The sequence below is a fragment of the Mauremys mutica genome, chromosome 17, assembly GCF_020497125.1.
Source record: "Mauremys mutica isolate MM-2020 ecotype Southern chromosome 17, ASM2049712v1, whole genome shotgun sequence".
Taxonomy (NCBI): Eukaryota; Metazoa; Chordata; order Testudines; family Geoemydidae; genus Mauremys; species Mauremys mutica.
The window spans coordinates 17,204,694-17,226,783 of NC_059088.1; the positions used below are offsets into that span (position 1 = coordinate 17,204,694).

At 62.0% G+C, this 22,090-nt stretch overlaps 1 protein-coding gene across 1 annotated transcript; it reads right to left on the bottom strand.

Annotated features, from left to right (window-relative positions):
• Positions 1-1,377: 1,377 nt before the first annotated feature.
• On the bottom strand, positions 1,378-21,672 carry APLP1 (amyloid beta precursor like protein 1). Its single transcript, XM_044991517.1, has 17 exons — positions 21,449-21,672; positions 17,053-17,217; positions 16,448-16,577; positions 16,119-16,231; positions 15,067-15,245; positions 14,657-14,895; positions 13,397-13,527; positions 12,948-13,022; positions 12,371-12,529; positions 11,808-11,936; positions 11,597-11,696; positions 7,598-7,762; positions 7,093-7,116; positions 6,905-6,975; positions 5,815-5,883; positions 2,940-3,083; positions 1,378-2,197 (listed from the first exon to the last, which is right to left on the bottom strand). Exons 1-17 carry the CDS (start codon positions 21,515-21,517, stop codon positions 2,099-2,101), a joined length of 2,061 nt encoding a protein of 686 aa, XP_044847452.1. The 5' UTR covers positions 21,518-21,672; the 3' UTR covers positions 1,378-2,098.
• Positions 21,673-22,090: the final 418 nt, after the last annotated feature.

The following is a 22,090-nucleotide window of genomic DNA, read 5'->3' on the forward strand; positions in this document are numbered from 1 at the left end:
CCGGAGGAGGGTGTGAAGCAGAGCGAGCAGCCTGGGAAATAGAAAACACCTGGTGCTCTGCAGTCAGGGCACAGAAGCACAGGGGGGTGGAGAAAGAGACCTGGGGGGTAGGTGTGTTTGGAGGGCAATCAACACCCCCGCCCCCCGCTCATCCCTCCTTTCTCTAAACAGACATGCAAAATAGGGGCACGCCAACAACTGGGGGGCCTATATTGGGGGGTGGAATTATCAAGGGGATCCCTCCCTCTGGGGTGTCACTGGGGGTTAGAGGACTAAGTCCCCATAGTCCTTGATTTGGCCCCCCCACCTAAGGAGTGCAGGTGGGAGGTGCCAGCGACACTGCAATTTCCCCCCTCCCAGCGATGAAGATGGTAAATCCCCAAGGCAACCCCCCGCTCCAGGGGGTAAGATGGTATATTCCAAAGGCACCCTTCTGGGCGGGGAGAAAACATTGCTCCTGCAGATTCAAAATGGTAGCTCCCGACTGTACCAATCTGTGCCCCTCTACCGGTGGCACTATGGTATATCCCGAATACCCCAAACGCGGCAGGTGGTACATCCTGTAAGACTCCTCCCAGCTGAACCTCTCGCCCCTCCTCCCCGCAATAAAATCCCGCCCCAGAGCAAAGAATTCCCTTGATCGCAGGACCGTGAACGCTCCCTTAGCGACACTAAACGCAGATGGAACAAAGGAGAAACCCAGCGTGCACGAAGCTTTACAGAGGAAATAAATTACCCTCATTTTTTATTTTGTTAACCCCCACCCCATCTTCCCCCCCACACACAGGGAGTAAGGTGGTATGTTCCAAATACACCCCCCCAACAGCCAGGGACAAGATGGTGTACACCCCCCCTCCTGCAGCAGGCATGATATATCCCTACTCTGCCCCCCTTCATTTCAGGGGGGCAGATAGTATATCCCCAATGCCCCCCTCACTGCAGGAGTTAAGATGGTATAGCTCATTTCAGCCATTCTACTGGGGTGGGGAGTTTGTGGAGTCCTCTGTGTATGGCATTAAATTGGACACACATTTTAATACAGACTGGCGGGGCAGGGGGCAAGTGTAGGCTCTGGAGAGACCCAGGATGATGCTACCTAGTCCTGCCTGCTCCAGCCACTGAGCTCTCCAGTCATAGGAAGTGGATTTACCCTCTCCCATCCCCCAGTGTGACCCCATCCCCCTACTCCCCCCCCAACACCCCTCCCCAAATCGAGCTTTAAAATAAATTAAGTACAGCTAAAACAACAAGGAGTGCGGGGGCACCTTAAAGACTAACAGATTTAGTGGGTCATAAGCTTTCATGGGTAAAAAAACCACTTCTTCAGATGCGTGGAGTGAAAGTTACAGATACAGGCATTTCACTCCATGCCTCTGAAGAAGTAGTTTTTTACCCACAAAAGCTTATGCCCAAATAAATATGTTAGTCTTTAAGGTGTCACTGGACTGCTCGTTGCTTTTGTTGATACAGACTAACATGGCTGCCCCCCTGATACTAAGTACAGCTAGCGAGGGGCATGTGCAAGTGTGCACCTAACAGCACGTGGATTTGGACACAAGTGTTGCTGTGTGTAGGGTTGGGTGTAGGTTATGGTGCCATGTCTGCGTTGTGTGGACATAGGTCACAGCGTTGCACATACAAGAGGGTGCACATTGGCGGGTTGCTGGGTGTAGTTACGGCGTTGTGTGCATGTGCACACATTCAAAACACCTAGAAAAAACACCTCCCTGAATCCTCCACAGCCCAGCTGATGGGATTGACCCCCCCTACCCCACTACTACAGCACACCCAAAGCCCCCCTCATTGTAGGGACATGATTCCATGGGGGCAGTGGGGGCTGTTTAGAAACCAGGGTGGGAAAGGGGCTGGGGGAGCACTAGGGACAGGGTTGTGGGGGCTGGGGAACATTGGAGGGGGACACATTGGGGGGCTGGGTAGCATTGTGGGGTGACAGGGGGTGAAAGGGAGATGGGACAGGAAGTCATGAGGGGGAAGCAGGTTTAATCCTCTCCCAGTGTTGGGGGAGGGGTAGCAGTTTGTGAATGCTTCACTCTGTGTCCCCCCCACTGCCCCTCCCACCCATGGTGCGGCTGGCCTCTCAGTGCATCTCCTCAAAGAATTTGTAGGTGGGGTTCTCGTAGCCGTGGTTCTGCATCTTGCTGAGCTGCCGCTCCTCGGGGCTCACCATGGGGTCCACCTGCCCCAGGGATGGACAGACAGACACAGGGGTTAGGGGCATAGGCACCAACTTTCTCTGGCGCCAGTGGGGGCTCATGCCCCCCCGGCACTGGCCCCGCCCCGACTCTACCCTTTCCCTGCCCCCTTCCCCAAAGTCCCCGCCCCAACTCCACCCCCTCACTGCCCTATTGGATCCCTTCCCCAAATCCCCACCCCGGCTCCGCCTCATTCCCCCTCTTCCCCCATCCCTCCCTGCCCCGCAAAACAGCTGTTTTGCGGCGCAAGCGCTGGGAGGGAAGGAGGAGAAGCAGGACGCAGCAGCACGCTCACGGAGGAGGTGGAGGTGAGCTGGAGCGGGGGTGCGGGGCGGTGAGCTGTCAGGGGTGCTCACCAGCCTCGGAGCACCCATGGAGTCGCTACCTATGGTTAGGGGTGCTGGGGCTGGAGGCTCCGCCCCTTTTCCCAAACCCCATCGCTAGGAGGCAGTACAGTGGGGCTGGGAGCTGGGACCCCTGGGTCCATCCTGAACTCTGGGAGGAAAATGGGGTCCAGTAGGTCAGAGCCAGGCAAGGGGCTGGGAGCCAGAACCCCTGGGTCTGTCCCGAGCTCTGGGAGGAAAGTGGGGTCCAGTGGGTCAGAGCAAGGCAGGGGGCTGGGAGCCAGGACATCTGGGCTCCACCTCTGGCTCTGCCTGGCTGTGCCACCCCACCCAGTGTCCTATGAGGCCAGCGGTCCCTGTGAGGGGTTGAAGGGGTTGTCACCTCGACAATGCCGTGGCTGATGGTCCCGTAGGGCTTCCGGCGAACCATCAGGAGACTGATGATGATCACCATGGCAACCGCCACTGCTACCACCAGCAGGCCAATCAGGGCACCCCTGTTAATGGTTACCAGGGTGTCTGGCTCCTGTGGGGGACAGAGAGTGTCATGTGCTCCTTCCCCCTTCCTGATAGATTCACTAGGGGAGGCTGGGGGGCTTAGCAAGGAGGGGGCAGGTCCCACAGCCCTAGAAGGAAGAGCCCCAGTTTAGGGTTCAGGTTAGTTTTACCCCCCATCCCCCAGGAGTGGGGTGCAGGTTGTCAGGGACTTTCTAGGGCTCACAATGGGGCAAGGGCGAGGTTGCAGCATCTGGGGGTGCACAGCAGAAGGACTGGGACTGCAGATGGGGGATGCACTCAGCCCTGCGTATGGGAGGAGGTGCTACTGGACGGAGACTGCGTCCAGTAGTGGTGGAGGGGGCAAGTGAGCAGGAGGCACCATCACGGTGGTGGGGGGGGGGCAAGTTGAAAGGTGCACGCAGCTGTGGGGGCACCAGTGCAAAGGGGAACATGGTGGTAGAGTGCCCCTAGCTGTGTGCACGCGCAGGCGTGGAGGGGCTTAAGGAAGAACCACAGGGGAACTGCGATGCGGAGCGCACATGGCAGGGCCATGAGAAGGCAGAACTACAGGGGGATACAGTTTCAAAATGCACATGGTGGAGCGGGGCTGGAGGGCGGAAGCGCTGCAGGGGTACACAGTTCCAGGTCCCACACAGCAGAGCCAGGGGGAGTCAGCACTGCAGGGGGACACAGTTCCAGGTCCCACACAGCAGCGCCAGGGGGAGTCAGCACTGCAGGGGGACACAGTTGCAGGGCACACAGCAGAGGGAAGGAAGCACTACAGGGGGATATAGATGTGGGGGGCACGTGGCAGAGCAGGGGGGAAGGCAGCACTGCAGGACGACAGTTTCAAGGCACATGCAGCAGAGTTGGGTTGGGGCAAGCAGCACTGCAGTGGGACACAGTTGCGGGGTGCACATGGCAGGGGGATGCAGCGCCGCAGGGGGACACGGATGCAGGGTGTACATGGTGGGGTGGGGCAGGCAGCGCTGCAAGGGGACACAGAGACGGGGTGTACATGGCGGGGTGGGGGGAGGCAGCGCTGCAGGGGGACATGGATGCAGGGTGTACATGGCGGGGTGGGGGGAGGCAGCGCTGCAGGGGGACACGGATGCAGGGTGTACATGGCGGGGTGGGGGGAGGCAGCGCTGCAGGGGGACACGGATACCGGGTGTACATGGCGGGGTGGGGGGAGGCAGCGCTGCAGGGGGACACGGATGCGGGGGGTACATGGCGGGGTGGGGGGTGGCCGCGCTGCAGGGGGACACGGATGCGGGGTGTACATGGCGGGGTGGGGCAGGCAGCGCTGCAGGGGGAAACGGATGCAGGGTGTACATGGCGGGGTGGGGGGAGGCAGCGCTGCAGGGGGACACGGATACGGGGTGTACATGGCGGAGTGGGGGGAGGCAGCGCTGCAGGGGGACACGGATACGGGGTGAACAGGGCGGAGTGGGAGGAGGCAGCGCTGCAGGGGGACACGGATACGGGGTGTACATGGCCAGGTGGGGGGAGGCAGCGCTGCAGGGGGACACGGATACGGGGTGTACATGGCGGAGTGGGGGGAGGCAGCGCTGCAGGGGGACACGGATGCGGGGTGTACATGGCCAGGGGGGGGGAGGCAGCGCTGCAGGCAGACACGGATGCGGGGTGTACATGGCGGAGGGGGGGGGGGCAGCGCTGCAGGGGGACACGGATACGGGGTGTACATGGCGGAGTGGGGGGAGGCAGCGCTGCAGGGGGACACGGATACGGGGTGTACATGGCGGGGTGGGGGGAGGCAGCGCTGCAGGGGGACACGGATACGGGGTGTACATGGCAGGGTGGGGGGAGGCAGCGCTGCAGGGGGACACGGATGCGGGGTGTACATGGCGGGGTGGGGGAGGCAGCGCTGCAGGGGGACACGGATGCGGGGTGTACATGGCGGGGTGGGGGGAGGCAGCGCTGCAGGGGGACACGGATGCGGGGTGTACAGGGCGGGGGGGGGGAGCCAGCGCTGCAGGGGGACACGGATGCGGGGTGTACATGGCGGGGTGGGGGAGGCAGCGCTGCAGGGGGACACGGATGCGGGGTGTCCATGGCTGGGTGGGGGAGGCCGCGCACCAGGGGTACACGGGTGAGGGGTGTACATGGCGGGGTGTGGGAGCCAGCGCTGCAGAGGGACACGGATGCGGGGTGGCCATGGCGGGGTGGGGGAGGCAGCGCTGCAGGGGGACACGGATGCAGGGTGTACATGGCGGGGTGGGGGGAGGCAGCGCTGCAGGGGGACACGGATACGGGGTGTACATGGCGGGGTGGGGGGAGGCAGCGCTGCAGGGGGACACGGATGCGGGGTGTACATGGCCAGGTGGGGGGAGGCAGCGCTGCAGGGGGACACGGATGCGGGGTGTACATGGCGGGGTGGGGGGAGGCAGCGCTGCAGGGGGACACGGATACGGGGTGTACATGGCGGGGTGGGGGGAGGCAGCGCTGCAGGGGGACACGGATGCGGGGTGTACATGGCGGGGTGGGGGAGGCAGCGCTCCAGGGGTACACGGATGCGGGGTGTACATGGCGGGGTGGGGGGAGGCAGCGCTGCAGGGGGACACGGATACCGGGTGTACATGGCGGGGTGGGGGGAGGCAGCGCTGCAGGGGGACACGGATACGGGGTGTACATGGCGGGGTGGGGGGAGGCAGCGCTGCAGGGGGACACGGATGCGGGGTGTACATGGCGGGGTGGGGGGAGGCAGCGCTGCCGTTGTGGATGTTGCAATTACTTACCAGCTCGTCACGCTGAATCTCCGGGGACTTGTACACCACTTCTTTGATGTCCCCCATGGAGATGTTTACCTGGGGGTGGGGTGGGGTGTGGGGGACACATTAGAGCTGAGAGGGGGCACCTATCCCTCCATGGCAACAGGGTGCAAAGTATTGTGGGAAAATGGTGCTTAGCCGCATTCCCCTTACACACTGTCATCATACAGGTCTGCCGCAACTTATGCGCATTTAACATGTGCGATTTCATCTGTACGCTGAACGGCCGGAGTCCTGAGGGGGCGTGGCCTCAAGATGTAAAGGCCCTGGGGCACCAGCTGTGGCTGGGAGTCCCAGGGCCTTTAAATCACCCAGGGGGCTCCTAGCTGCAGAGGTGGCTGGTAGCCCCTGGGGCAAATTAAAGGGCCTGAGGCTTCAGACACCGTGGAGCTCCGAGCCCTTTAAATGCCAGCCCCAGCCCGGCTGCCAAAGCTGCGGGCTGGGATTTAAAGGGCTCCTCCAGGCTCCCCACTGCGGCGGGAAGCCTGGTGGAGCCCTTTAAATGCTGCCCCACCCCAGCCGCGTGAGCTGTGGGTGGGATTTAAAGGGCTCCTCCGGGCTCCTGGTGGAGCCCTTTAAATCTTGCCCGCAGCTCCGGCGGCCGGGCCAGGGCCGGCATTTAAAGGGCTCCACCAGGCTTCCAGCCGCAGTGGAGCCCTTTAAATCCCAGCCCTCAGCTTTGGCAGCCGGGCTGGGGCCGGGCTGGAGCTGCGGGCTGGGATTTAAAGGGCTTGGGGATGTAATTTTGAGTATATGCGGTTTTCGCTTTACGCGCTAACCTTGGAACGGAACCCCCGCGTAACATAAGACTTGCCTGTACAGTCTTGGAGGAGACCGTGTCTTCCATAATGCACTGTGCCCTCATTCCATTCATGGGAAGTCACATCAAGCTGCTCTCCCATCATGCATTGCACCCACATCCCCAGCTGAGGCGGGTCATGTCAAGCTGTGCCCTCATTCCATCCAGGGGAAGGTCTTGTGCACCCCAGAGCAGCTGTTCCCCTCCCACCCCTACTCACTAATGTGGGGTGGCCCCCGAGTCCCCAGATCTGCTCACCCTCTGCTCATCCTCGCCCAATGGGATCTTCTCGCTGGTGAGGTAGTCATACTCCGCCGCCATCCCCGTGGCTGTGGGGAAGAAAAGAGTCACATAGGCAGTGGGGGAAGTAGTCCTGGCGAGTAAAAGTCAAGCAGGCTGATCGCTGCGAGGGGATGGGGTGCAGTCGGCCACCCCCAGGCACTCACCTTTCTTCGTGGCTGGCTGGGAGTCTGACGAGGAGGGGTCCCCGCGGAAGAAGACAGCCCGTGGGGTGGGGGAGCGACAGGAAGAGACACAGAGCAGAGACAACAGACATGTTGAGGTGGGGGCTGGGGGGCCCATGCTGACTCCCCCCCATGGAAAATAAACTGCCCTGTCCCCCCACACACAGCCTGGCACAGGCACATGGGGGGTATCCCCTTCAAATCCCCCTCCCTGCCCCACAGCACTTCTCCCACCAGTTTTAGCCCCTTCCCTGCCCTTGGCCTGATGCTTTGGGTTCTGGCCTCACCCTTCACCCTCAAAGCTTCTGGCCCTGTCCCTTTCACCTTCTCTACAGTCCCAGCCCTGTAGGTTCTAGTCCTGTCCCAGCAGGTTGTGGATTCCTCATCAGTTCCTGCCCCACAGGCTCTGGCTCTGCCCTTGCAGGTTCTGACCCTGCCCCCGTCCCCATAGGATCCATCCCCCCAGGTTCTGGCCCCACCCCCTCACCTTCCCCCTGGAAGAAGTTCCTGGCCCCCAGGTGATCAGGATGGTCCTCGGGGCTTAGGTCCTCACTACTGTCCAGCGGCAGGAACTCCTCGGTGGTGCGTGTCTCAGAGATGGACGTGGTGAGCAGGCTGCTGGTCCCTGCCCGCTCTGCCTGCAGCAGCTCCTCTAAAGAGACCAGGGGATACGGGTCACAGCAGGGAGAGACCTTCCCCAGCAAGAAGCATCCCTACCACCCTCTTGGGAACCTGGCCTCCTGCTCTAACCACTAGACCCCACTACACTCCCTGAGCTGGGAATAAAACCCAGGAATCCTGGCTCCCAGCCTCCCCCACCCTTCCCTCTAACCACTAAACCCCATGGGACATTGCACTCCATATGTTTTATGGAAATATGCTAACGAGTGTGAATATAATGTAACTGGAATATGCTTCATATAAAAGGTCTCTCGTAAGGTATCATTACAAAGCTTATAATCTACTGAGTGTGTTCATCCTATTTGTATGTATGCATCTTTCTTGTATCTGAAAGCTAGAAATATGAAGTATTACTCTGAAGTCCTATTGTAACTATGCAAAGTGTGGGCCATTAATGGTGGCTTGGAATCTTGATGGCTCCCATTAACTAGGATAATTGGTTGTAAATAGCTCTGTTTACTTGTAAGCCTTCCTGGGTGCCAGCCAGTGATTAATGAAGTCTCACAGGACATGTGAACATGTCACATGATATTGGAATCCATCTTAAACCTGGTGCTTTTCCATTTAGAAGGAGGGGTGGGAACCCAGAGAGAGACAAAGGATTCCCCCCTTGTGCCAAAGATATAAAAGGGCATGGACAGAACAAAAGGAGCTGCCAGTCATGAGAAATCCCCTAGTTACCACCTGAGCTGGAACTAACAGGGACTGTACCAGGGGAAAAGATTGGGCCCAGACTAGAAAGGAGTCTAGTCTATGAGAAAAGCTTATTGGAACATCTCTGAGGGTGAGATTTACCTGTATTCAGTTTCTTAAATGTATTAGGCTTAGACTTGAGTGTTTTGTTTGGTAACTTATGTTGTTCTGTCTGTTATTACTTGAAACCACTTAAATCCTACTCTATATACTTAATAAAATCACTTTTGTTTATTAATTAACCCAGAGTAAGCGATTAATCCCTGGGGGAGCAAACAGCTGTGCATCTCTATCAGTATTAGAGAGGGCAGACAATTTATGAGTTTACCCTGTATAAGCTTTATACAGAGTAAAACACATTTATTTGAAGTTTGGATCCCATTGGGAACTAGGTGTCTGGGTGCTGGAGATAGGTCACTTGAGCAGTTTTTGGTTAAAGTCTGCAGCTTTAGGGGCATGGACCAGACCTGGGTCTGTGTTGCAGCAGACTAGCGTGTCTGGCTCAACAAGCCAGGGTTCTGGAGTCCCAAACTGGCAGGGAAAACGGGCTCAGAAGTAGTTTAAATACATCAGGTAACAGTCCTGAGAGGGTCTCTGTGACTGAAGCCGTCTCACCCCACTCCCCTCCCAGAGTCAGGGATAGAACCAAGGAGTCCTGGCTCCCAGCTTCCCTGCTCTAACCCAATAGACCTCACTCCCCTCCCAGAGCTGAGCACGAGGGTGTCAGGGCAGGGTGAGGTGTAGGAGGCATCCCAGATGGGTGTGGGCAGGGGCGACAGGTTTATATAATTTTTGGTGGTGCCCAGAACGGGTCCAAGTCCCCCCCCGCCCACACACACACACGCACCCCTGCCTAAAGCTCTAGGCAGAATCTTGGGTGTAGGTCAGGCTCTGGGAGGAAGTTTGGGTGGTGCGGGCTGGGGGTTGGGGTGCAGGAGTGGGTGTGGGCTCTGGGAGGGAGTTTGGATGCAGGCTCTGGGCTGGGGCAGGCAGTTGGGGTGCAGAAGGGGGTGCAGGCTCAGAGAGAGTTTGGGGGCGGAGTCTGGGCTGGGGCAGGGGGTTGGGGTGCATGAAGGGATGCAGGGGGCAGGCTCTAGGAGCGAGTTTGGGTGCAGGGTCTGGGCTGGGACAGGGGGTTGGCGTGTGGGAGAGGGTGAGGGGTGCAGCGCTTACCTCGGGTGGCTCCCAAAAGTGACCTGCATCCCCCTCTAGCAGCAGCTCCTAGGTGGGGGGCCTGAGAGGTCTCCACGCACCGCTGCCTGCAAGCACCACCCCCCACAGCTCCCATTGGCCACTGTTGGCAGAGTTGGCGCTCGGGGTTGGGGCAGCACGCAGAGCCCCCCCCATCCCCCTGGGGCCACAGGGACATGCCAGCCGCTTCTGGAAGTGGAGTGTCCTTAGCCCCATTGCACTGCCAGTGGTGGCGGCGGGGACCCCAGGCCCTTTTAAATTGCCCAGGGATGGCAGGTGGGGCCGGGGAAAGAGACCCGGCCCCGAACTTTGGTGGAGCCGGGCCCCTGTGCTCTCGTATTGGTAAAACGAGGGCACCACGGGCCCATACAATTCGCTGCCCCTGGGTGTGGGGTATGTATATGCCAGCTCCCACAGCCCCTCTGAGAGCCGGGCAAGGGCAGCACACACACCTAGTTGGTGGGGTGGGTGTCACGGGGGAGGGGTGGGGAGGGAGTATTGGGGGCGGAGTTGGCAGGGGGTACACACAGGTCCCACCACCCAGGGGTGGGTGAGGGGGATGTTGAGGGAGGTCATTGGGGGAAGGCAATGTAAGGGGAAGGGGGCATCGGTGGGGCTGGGCCAGCAGGGACACTGGCCATTGGGGGCTGGGACACTGCGGGGAGGGGTGTCAGGTGGCCACCGGGGGCAAAGACCTTTAGGAAGCTGGGTACATTGCGGGAGGGGGAGCATCGGGAGAAGAGATGTTGGGGGGCCAGGCCACCAGGGTTTGTATGTATCTTGTCCCTCAGCCCCACGGAGAGCCAGGGGGCTGTCAGGGGGGAGGGATGTCAGGGCCCTGGGCCATCAGGGGGCTGTTGGGGTATGTATGTATGTATCTGGTCCTGCAGCCCTGATGGCTGTTGGGGGAAGGGCCATTTAGGGGCTATCGGGGTATGGATGGACCTGGTCCCACAGAGAGCCAGGCGAGGGGGCTGTCAGGTGAGGGTCTGTCAGGGGAGGGGCTGCTGGGGTACATATCTATCTGGTCCTGCAGCCCTGTGGAGAGCTGGGGGCGGGAGGGGCTGCTGGGGTACATACGCATCTGGCCCGACAGCCCAGTGAAGAGCCGGGGGTGCCGTCAGGGTACATGCATATCTGGTCCCGCAGAGATCCGGGGGAGGGGCCGTCGGGGTATGAATGTATTGGTCCTGCAGCGAGCCGGGGGAGGGGCCATCGGGGTACATACGTATCTGGTCCCACAGCCCCGCGGAGAGGCAGGGGAGGAGGCCGTCGGGGGAGGGGACCATTGGGGCACATACATATCTGGCCCTGCAGCGAGCAGGGGGAGGAGGCTGTCGGGGGAGGGGCCATTGGGGTACGTACATATCAGGTCCTGCAGCCCCATGGAGAGCCGGGGGAGGGGGCCGTCGGGGTACATACGTATCTGGTCCCACAGCCCCACGGAGAGCCGGGGGAGGCCGTTGGGGGAGGGGTCATTGGGTTACCTACGTACCTGGTCCCACAGCCCCGTGGAGAGCCAGGGGAGGGGCCATTGGGGTACGTACATATCAGGTCCTGCAGCCCCATGGAGAGCCGGGGGAGGGGGCCGCAGGATACATATGTATCTGGTCCCGCAGCGAGCCGGGGGAGGGGGCCATCGGGGTACATACGTATCTGGTCCCACAGCCCCACGGAGAGCCGGGGGAGGCCGTTGGGGGAGGGGTCATTGGGTTACCTACGTACCTGGTCCCACAGTCCCGTGGAGAGCCAGGGGAGGAGGCCGTCGGGGGAGGGGCCATTGGGGTACGTACATATCAGGTCCTGCAGCCCCATGGAGAGCCGGGGGAGGGGGCCGTCGGGGTATATACATATCTGGTCCCACAGCCCCGCGGAGAGCCAGGCGAAGGCCTGTCAGGGGAGGGGCCGTCAGGATACGTACGTATCTGGTCCCGCAACCCCACAGAGAGCTGAGGGTTCTTGTACAGCAGGGTCAGGCTCTGGTTCATGCGCTCCTCAATGACATGCAGGTGGGTGTACACCTGGGGACAGATGGAGGAGGAGACAGACAGACGGGGGGCTGTTAGGACAGGTGCTCCTCTCCCCTGACCACCGGGGGTAGGGGATGGTTGAGGGCATGGGGGGATCCCCACCTGGAACTTCATCTGCTCGGCCTTCTCAGGGTCGACAGCACGAACATGCTGGTAGTGCCGCAGCGTGTGCCGCTGGTCCTTCTGCTCCGCCCGAATGTACCGCCTCAGCGCCGGCAGCACCCGCTCTGGCTGGGCAGCCAATTGCAGGGGAGAAGTGGAGTCAGAGCTGGCCAATCAGCACCCCTACTCTACAATACATTCTAGACTGGCCCACCCCTGCCAATACATTCAGCACTTGCTCTGGCTGGGCAGTCAGTTGCAGGGGAGAGGCAGAGTCAATAGAAATCTCAACTTCAGAACCTGTTCTAGACTGACCCACTCCCACTAATCCACACAGCACTGGCGAATCAGTGTTCCTACCCTAGAACCCCTTCTAGAACCTGTTCTAGACTGGCCCATCCCACCAACCTATGCAGCACTTGCTCCAGCTGGGGCAGCCAATCCAGGGCAAACATGGCATCTGAGCCAACCAATTGGCACCCCGTTCTAGAACCCATTCTAGGCTGACCTACCCCCTCTCCCCCCAGGATCCAGTGCCCCCGGATCAAGGCCGCCTTGCCCACCTGCAGGCTGTCGCTCTGCACGGCGCTCAGGTAGCTCTCCAGTGCCATGCGCCGATTGTCATTGAGCAGGGCCACCACCCGGGCCAGGTGTGTCTCCACCAGCTGCTGCCGCTCGCCCGCCACCTGTTCCTCCAGTGTCTGCAGGATAGACTGGAAATGCTGTGTGGGGAGGGGCCGGGGGTCAGCGGGGGCCAGGCCAGGAGCCCTCAAGGGAGCGGAGCTGAGAATCCAGGGGGGAAGGTTATTGGAGGTGGGGCGGGAACCCTCCCGGGGGGGGGTGCAGGGAGGCAGGGAGTGGGGCCATGGTCAAGAACTCAAATGGGTGAGGCCAGGGAGGTCAGAGGAGGCGGGGCTAGTCAGTGGGGCGGGGCCAGGAACCCATAGGGGAAAAGTGAGGGGCGCCAGTGGGGCAGGGGCAAATGAGTGGGGTCCCCCAACCCCTCAGGCAGACTTGGTGCCACCGTAGGGTGGCTGTGGGACAGCCCTCAGTGTCAGGAGGGAGTGGGCGGGGAGGGGGCGGGGTCATGAACCTGTGGGGGCAGCCCCACCCTGCTCTCCCAGCGGACATGGGCCTCACCTCGTTCAGCGCTTGCCGGTCAGCCTTGGGTAGCTCCTTGGCCTGGTTGTCTGCCTCGGCCCACTCCTTCATCACCTGGGGGGGGGACCGGGGATGAATGGGGGGCCTGGCCCTACATCCAGCACCCTGCCTATTGTCAGCCTGCATCCCCCAGGCTTGCAAGCTCCACAGTCCCGCTCCATGCTCGCCGGTGCACAGGCCACCAACACGGGCCACATACAGACATGGTAACATGCTCCCATGGCAGCAAGGGGGTCAGAACCTGACAGGACCTTCTGACAGGTGAGTTGGGGGCAGCCCTGGCCATGTGGAACTGGCCACAGAGAGACCCCTGCAGACATGGAGGACGTGGGGGCGGAGCCCATGTGTGGGCTACCGCACCGGGGAAAACCGGGGGGGGGGGGGCAGGATGGTGGATGGGGGGGGGTTGAATCCCTCCCCCCAAGCACCTTGTTAATCTGTTTCATCCTGCGCTCCTCCAGGTCCATCTTGGCTCGCAGGAAGTTGGCGTGTTCACTCCCATCACCTGGCATCTCGAAGTAGATGTCCACGCCATCTGTGGGGTGCGGGGTAGGGCTGGCTGTGGGGGAGAGGGGCTGTCAGCTTGGTACCCCCTAATGAGCCCCCATCGGGCCATGCCCCACAGCCCCGCCGAGCCCGGCTGCCCCCGCAGCACGGTGTCCCCCCTCACTCCCCACAGCACGGCGCACCCCGCCAAACCCCCGCCCCACTCCCCGCAGCACAGCGCACCCCACCGAGCCCCCGCCCCATTCCCTGCAGCACAGCATCCTCCACTGAGCCCCCGTCCCACAGCACAGCGCCCCCTGCTGAGCCCCTGCCCCACTCCCCACAGCACAGCGCCCCCTGCTGAGCCCCTGCCCCACTCCCCACAGCACAGCGCCCCCTGCTGAGCCCCTGCCCCACTCCCCACAGCACAGCGCCCCCTGCTGAGCCCCTGCCCCACTCCCCACAGCACAGCGCCCCCTGCTGAGCCCCTGCCCCACAGCACAGCGCCCCCTGCTAAGCCCCCACCCCTGCAGCTGAGCGCCCCCTAGCACTGCACTGGGGTATTGGGCTGCAGTTTCTCCTCAGCCCAGGCGGGGTGGAGGGTCTCCGGTGGCTGCCTCTGAGCCTGGCACAGCTGGGCACAGTGCCACGCAGAACAGGAGCCACATTGTGATGTGGGGAGGAGATGAAAACAGCCCAGGCAGCTGAGCATCCCATCTCCCGCCCCCCAATCCGCAGGTGCATCAGCTCCGTGCCAGGCTGTGCCATCCCCCTTCGCCTGGGAACTCCCACCCCGCCTGAAAGGGTCAGCACAGCAGCGCCTGCCCCAGGGGACGGGAAACTGCCAGCTCTCCCCACAGCAGCACCCTGCCCCAGGGGATTCTGGGAAACTGCCAGCCCTCCCCTGCCACCCAGCAGCGCCTGCCTCAGGGGATCCTGGGAAACCGCCAGCTCCCACCCCCTCCAGCAGCGCCTGCCCCAGGAGATGGGAAACTGCCAGCTCTGCCTCCCAGCAGCACCCTGCCCCAGAGGATTCTGGGAAACTGACAGCTCTCTCCCCCTCCCCCCCGCAGCAATGCCCTGCCCCTGGGAATTGTGGGAAACTTCCAGCTCTGTCCCTGCAGTCATCTGCCCTGGAGGATTGTGGACAGCCACCCCCTCCGCTCCACGCAGCTGCCCCCTGCCCAGGGACTGGATCTCACCTTTGCCCTCCTCCTCGGTGGTCCGCGTGGTGGTGGTGATGGTGGTCTGGGTGACGCTGTCGTCGTAGTAACCGGGCTCCACAAAATAGTCATCCCAGGTGGCAGGGAAGGGGTCAGTGTCGTCTGCACTGTCCCTGGGGCCTTCGTTCTCTTCCTCCTCCTCAACATCCTCCTCCCCATCCCCATCTGCCTCCAGTGTCTCCTCTTCCATGGGGGCCCAGCCTGTTGGGAGCCTCTCACTACAGCAGGGTTGAAGGGAAAGAATCAGGGATGGGCTGTGAGCTTCCCTCGCAGCAGTGCCCCGAGTCGCAAAGGATTGGGGGGGCTGTGAGCTTCCCTTGCAGCAATGCCCCGAGCAAAGGAGACAGGGTGCAAGCTCCCCCATAACAGTGCCCTATATGTCCTCTCACCTGCTCTTGGGCTCTTCCTTCAGGTGGGCCATGTTGCGGGGGACCGGGGTGGGTTCCTCCAGCCGGACAGGGAGGGGGAGTGAGGGGCAGCACACGTACTCCACGCCCCGGAAGCGGTCAGCCCCACAGGGCAGCAGCATCCCATAGCTGTGCAGCTCCAGCCCCTCATTGCTGCAGGCCTGGGGGAGCAGCATCAGACACTCTTACACAATCCAGCATTGGTATATCAACAAGCACCCCGCCCCCCCCGCCTACCTCCAAGGCAGTGGTATCTCCCAATAACTCCTCCTCAATAGCAAGGGTATCTCCTGAGAGCTCCCCCCCAATGGCAGTGGTATCTCTTAACACCCCCTAATAGCAACAATATTTTCCAAAAAATTCCCCTCAACAATGGTATGTCCTGAAAACTGCCTACTCCCCCGTGGCAATGGTATGTCCTCAGACTTACCCTCCCCCACCAACCCTCCCTTATGGCCATGGTATCCCACTAGACCAGTGGTTCTCAAACCTTTGTACTGGTGACCCCTTTCACATAGCAAGCGACCCACCTTATAAATATATAAAAAGGTGTTTTTAATTTAATATCATTATAAATGCTGGATGCAAAGCGGGATTTGGGGTGGAGGCTGACAGCTCACGACCCCCCATGTAATAACCCTGTGACCCCCGAGGGGTCCCGATCCCCAGTTTAAGAACCCCTGCATTAGACCTTTCCCAGATGGCAATGATATCCCTCTTAATAGCAGTGGTATCTTCCACAAACTGCCCCCCTGATATCTCCCCAAAACTCCCTGCTCCCAAATGGCAATGGTATCTCCCAAGAATTCCCTCCCCAGATGGCAGTGGTATCTCTCAAGCCCCCCTCCCCTCAATTGTCTGTCCTGAACCTCGCCTACCCCACATGAGAGTGGTATCTCCCGAGAAGCCCCACCCCAACTCTCCCAGAAGGTAGTGGTACACGCTGGTGCCTGTAAGGGGCAGTCTCCCCAAGGGGGTGCACTGGCAGCCCAGGGATGACATTGGGGTCCTCCAGCACCCCTGCCCACACTCACCTCCTTGGCCACGCCATGCCAGTAGACGTAGCTCTCACATGAATCCATCTTCTCCTGATGCAGGAACTTGCAGGTGTCAGGCACAAGAAGCGCTTCACTGACAAACTCACCCACTGGTGGGGGTGGGGGGTGAGAGGGGATGACACACACACAGGGTCAGCATGGCCCCCACACACCCTGTTTGCACCCCCAGACCCTCCTCCCCTCTCAGAGCTGGGGAGAGAACCCAGCATTCCTGGCTCTCAGCCCCCCAACTCTACCTACTAAACCTCAGTCCCCTCCCAGAGTCAGGAATGGAACCCAGGCGTCCTGCCTCCAACCCCACTCACCCAGGCACCTGTAGGGCACCACGATGTGCCGATGCCCCTTGCACTGGGGACGTCCTTTCTTGCACCAGTTGTCGATGGTGACTGGCTGGGTGCCTTCCACTGCATTGGTGATCTGCAGCTCGGGGTACACCTGTGGGGCAGATGGGGGGCAGGCAGTTATCACCGATGGGGTCAATAGGGGCATAAAATCCTGCCCCTCCCCCCAAAGATGGAGGCAGACAGCAGGGGCCGTGGGGAAGAACCATGGGGCAGCAGGGATTCAATAGGGGTCTCTGCCCCTTTTTCCTCACCCCTGGGTCTCCCCTGGGGACAGATCAGCCCCCCACCTCCAAATATCTTTCAGCCCTTTGCACTGTTGTGTGAAGAGCGCCGCACGAGGAGACCCCATCACTGGTGGGGAACAGACCATGGAAAAGGAGCTGTTGGGAGGGGGCCCGTGTGAGGCTGCATAGGGGAGGGAGGTGGCAGGGAGTGTGGGAGAGAGGGGGTCGGTACGGTCTGGCAGTAGGCGAGGATCGCCTGGCAGGGTGCAAGTGCGGAGGGTACAGGGGGAGACCATGGGTTGTGGGGGAGCCGTGGGGCAGGAGGAGCTGTGGGGCAGGTACCTCCTGGCAGTAGGTGAGGATCTCCTGGCGGTTGCGGAAGCAGCTGCGGGCGCCGGCAGCGTCAGGGTCCCACCCGCCTGTCTGCAGGTTTCGATGCATGGTCAGCTTCCCACAGAACACAGCCACCTGGGGCTCGGACACAGGGGCCCCTGCCACACCCAGCACCTGCCACAGGGCAAGGGGTTAGTGCCCATCCAGCCTCACCCCTGCCATGCCCAGCCCCGGCCATGGGGGGAGGGGTTAGCGCCTGGCCAGCCCCACACCTGCCGTACGGGGAGGGGTTAGTCCTTGGCCAGCCCCACTCGCACCATGCCCACACCTGCCATGGGGGAAGGAGGGGTTAGCACCTGGCCCACCCACCCCTGCCACGCCCAGTGCCAGCCACAGGGGGAGGGGTTAGTGCCTGGACTGCTCCACTCTCGCCACACTCAGCGCCTGCCATGGGGGGAGAGATAAGTGCCCAGCCTGCCCTGCCCTGCCACACTCAACCCCACTGCACCCGCCAGACATGCCATTCCTGCCCGTCTTGCTGGGATGAGAGCAGGAGGTGCCAGCACCCTGTGGCCAGGTGGGGGAGCCCGATCCTGGAGCCAGATTGGGCTCCCAGCTGATCCCGCCCCACCTCCCCTTCAGTGTGCACAGGGCCTTTCCCCTCGAGCTGCGATCTGTGCAGGGCAGGGACTGGCTGGCTCAGGGGGGCAGGGAATGGGACACGGAGGCTTCTCCCTCTAGGTCAGCAGCTGGAGGGCTGTGGGTCAGGTTTGGGGGCTCTGTCAGAGCTGGAGGACCCCTAGGGGTGGCTCAGTGACACATTCATCTCCCTCCCCCCCCATCCATCTCTCTCTCTCTCCCAAGCAACCACAGGGATGTTGTTGCTGCGGTAATTGCTCCCCATGGAGTTGCCCGATCTTCCTGGTCGCCATGGAGACTGTCTCCCAGAAGGAATTTTAAATAACCCTCCCCCTATCATCTGCTCCCTCTCCCACACATAACCCCCTTCAGGATCACCCTCCCCCATCCCAGCCCCCCTCCACTCACCCTTCCTTCCCCTCCATCCCAGCCCCTCTCCCCACCTCTCGTCCCCCAGGATCACCCTCCCCGATCCCAGCCCTCCCTCCACTTACCCTCCCTTCCCCTATCCCAGCCCCTCCCCCTCTCATTCCCCCATATCCCACCATTACCTCTCATCACTGCTGAGGAAATGGGATCTCTGCCCCCCATTTGCTCCCCTCCCCCACGGAGCCCTCGGACCGAGGAACCAGGTGCCATCCCTGCCCCCGCCCGGCACAGTGCCAGCCTTGGCCCTTTAACAAACCGCCTTTCACAGCCTCACCCAACCCAACCAAAACAACAACAAAGGGCTCATTCTCGACCCTGCCAGGGTAGCCAGGGGGCTGCGGGTCGGGAGGGAGGGAGGGGCACCAGCAGGGCTGGGCTAGCGGGGCCTGTGGGTCGGGAGTGAGGGGCACTGGCAGAGCAGTCGGGGGCAGGGCTGGACTAGCAGGGGCTGCAGGTTGGGATTCTCTGCCCTGTTTTGTGGCACTGGGCCATAATCCCAGGGGCCTCACCCTTGCCCCGAGCTCAGATGCCCCAGTGAAGGTCAGAGACCCCAGGATCCCCCCATATGTGTCAGGAGGGCTCTTCCTTTCTCAGCCCCCACTTGGGTACCCATTTGGGGGAGTATCAGGTTTCAGGGGAGGGGTGCAGAGTGTTTCCCTTCTCCTTCCCAGTAGGGTGACCCTCATCTCTCTGTGTGGTTCATGGAAGATGGGGAGCCCTTAGATGGGTGAGGGAAGTGGGGGGCAGGGAGATGTGCCTCTGTGGAGGAGGGGAACTGGCTGGGCAGGAATGGTGGGGCAGGGGTCTGTGTCGATGCACTGGGGGAAGAGCATTGAGGTGGGGGGCCGTGTGGCTGTGTCCTGGGAGGGGCTCTGGCTGGGCAGGGACATGGGGGCAGCGGCACTGAGGGGGGGGTAGGGAGCTGTGGAGGGGCAATGGCGGGGCAGGAACCGTGGAGGGGCAGGGGCTGCGTCTCTATGGGGGAGGGGTACTGGCTGGGCGGGGGGCTGTCTCTGTGCTGTGGGGGGGCAGGGCTGGTGCTGGTGGGGGATGCCAGAGGGAGCTGGCCCCAGTTCAGCCCGGATTACCCCAGCTCTCCCTGGCTAAGCTGCTCACTCTCGGCTTTTCAGCAGCTGCCACGATTTAGCCTGGGCTGACTTCAACCTCCCCCCAGCCCAGCGTCTTGGGGAGGGTGAGAAGGGGGTTAGATGCTGCATGGGGCAGCTAATGGGATGGCAGCTAATGCGGCAGAAGGGGGACCAGTGGGGGAGGGGGACAACAGAAGGAACGGAGGCTGCCAGGGTGAAAATTACGAGCTGTGCCCCCTACCCATCCCCTTCCCACCCCATCCACCCTTCCCTCTACTTTCTGTCCCTCCCTCCCTCCCCCACCCATCCCTGCTCCTTGTCTCCCCTTCCAGCCCATGAATTATCCATGCTACATCCATCAGTAAATTAAGGCACCAGATGGCAAGCTGGGGGGGGGGGAGGTTGGTAACTGGCAACAACATAGGATCGAGGGGAGATGGAGGGATCTCCCCAGATTCATGGGGGGAGCAAAGGTAGCCATGGGGGGAGCAGCATCCCCCACTACAGAAGAACCCCCTCCCCACACACATCATCTAGAACAGAAGTTATGGCACTCTACCTCACTCCCCTACCAGAGCTGGGATAGAACCTTGGAGTCCTGTCCTGGAGCCCTCCTGCTCTAACCCCTAGACCCCCTCCTCTCCCAGAGCCAGGGAAAGAACCCAGGAGTCCTGGCTCCCCACCCAGCCCTCCTCACTTCTATCCAGTTTGGCTTTCTGGTATCAAGGGGCCCAGAGCCAAGAGTCAGGACTCCTAGGTTCGATTCCAGCTCTGTGAGGGGAGGGAGGTCTAGGGGTTGGCGGGGGGGCTGGGCACCAGAACCAACCCCTCCAAAGACCAGGCCCCAACCATCAACCCAAGAGCAGCAGGGCACTGAACATGGTGGCGGGGGACGGGGGGGTTAAAGCTCCCAGAGACAGGGCACAGCAGGGCAGAGGGACCTTGCACCAGCAGGGGGTTCCCTACCCTTCCCCTCCTGCAACGCTGATGGGGCACTGCCCCCACCCCCAATCTGTCCCTTGGCGCTGCCTTGCATGATGGGGCATATGTGGGGGGGGGAAATCTAGGTTCTCAGGCCCCGACTGCTCCCATTGCTCCCCTTCCGCCCAGCTTGACCCAGAGCAGCTGGCATGGGATAGAGCTGGGTGCCCCGGATGATGGGGGGGAGGTTCCCCCCATGGCTCCATAGCCCAGCAGGCACGAGGCCCACATACCACTGGCAGCAGAACAAGCATGGCCATTGTGGCACTGCCCCATGTGCCATGCCAGCCAGTGGCACCAGGGACATGAATGCTAACCAGGCCTGCTTGGGGTCAGCCAGGGGCATTGCCAGAGACTGGGGGCTGCTGGGGGGAGCTCAGCATTAGCTGATGTCCAGGGGGGCTCCCATATGCAGGGCTGGAACCCCACAGGTCGGGGGGGGGGCACAGCTCAGTGGTGATCATGCCATCCAAGGAAGTAGGCTCCCTTCCCCCAAACACTAGGCTGCCCCATTGGCATGGGGCACAGTGACCCTCCCCAGGAAACTCTCATGGGGGGCGAGAGGGCAGCTCCAGGTCAGGCCCATCCTAATCTGTGGGGCTTCCAGGCCCAACCACAGGGTCCCAGAATGGAGCCATGGGGAATGCCTGGGGAAAGGGGGTACTGCAGAGACACCCCCCCACGAGACCTGGAGTCTGGGGTCCAGGGCATCGCCCACCGCTGCTGCTACCCCTTACCACATAGCATGGGGCATCAGGGCCCTGAGAGAAGGGGCCAGGACTCCTGTGTTTTCTCCTGGCTCTGGGAGCGGAGCAGGGTCTGGTGAGAGGCAGGACTCCTGGGTTCTCTCCAGGCTCAGGGAGGGGACTGGGGTCTGGTGGGTTAGAGCAGGGGGCTGGGAGCCAGGACTCTTGGGTTCTATCTCTTGCTCATGGGGTGACCTTGGTAAGTCCCTCTGTGCCTCACTTCCCTCCACCCCAAACAGTCACATCTGGAGAGCTCCCGCTAAGAACCCACCCCCCCAACTACACACAGGGGCGGGGGGGGGGCTTGGCCTACGTCGTGGCCTGCCCCAGGTGAGGGAACAGGGAAGTGGGGTGATTTACACCCCTCTTTGCCTCCCCCGCCTCCAGGCCACCCATGGCTACCCAGGAACAACGCCCCCCTCCAGCAAACCCTCCACAGGGCGCTGCCTGGGCGCCCCTCACCGCCCCCAAACAGGCATGCCCCACGCCCACACATCCGCCCTGCCCCCCCAGCCCCCTCACCTGGCTGGTGGCTCCGGCGCTCAGCACCAGCTGGATCCAGGCTGCCCAGAGCCCCGCGGGCAGAGCCATGACCGCGGCTCCCGGCGGGCTCCGAGCCGAACCGCACCGCCGAACCTGAGCTCCCCGCACTGGGTGCCCCGGGCTCGCCTGCGCTCGCTTCCCCCCGCCCCAAGCTCGTCTTCCCGGGCTCGGCTCGGCGCTCTCCCCAAGCTCGCTGCGGCTCCCTTCCGGCTGGGTTGTGACAGGAGGAGCCTGGCCCGCCAGCTGCAGCCCCGGCAGGCCCCGCCCCCAGCCCGGACACCCCCCCCCCGCGACAGACGCAGACACCCCCCCCCCCATACACACACAGAGCCAGGGAGCCGGGACAGCCACCCCCCCCGCCAGACCCACAGCCAGGGAGCAGGGAGAGCCCCCCCCAGACCCACAGCCAGGGAGCAGGGAGAGCCCCCACCCCAGACCCACAGCCAGGGAGCAGGGAGAGCCCCCCCAACAGCCAGGGAGCAGGAACAGACCCCCCCCCAGACCCACAGCCAGGGAGCAGGGTTAGACCCCCCCACACCAGACCCACAGCCAGGGAGCAGGGAGAGCCCCCCCAACAGCCAGGGAGCAGGAACAGACCCCCCGCCAGACCCACAGCCAGGG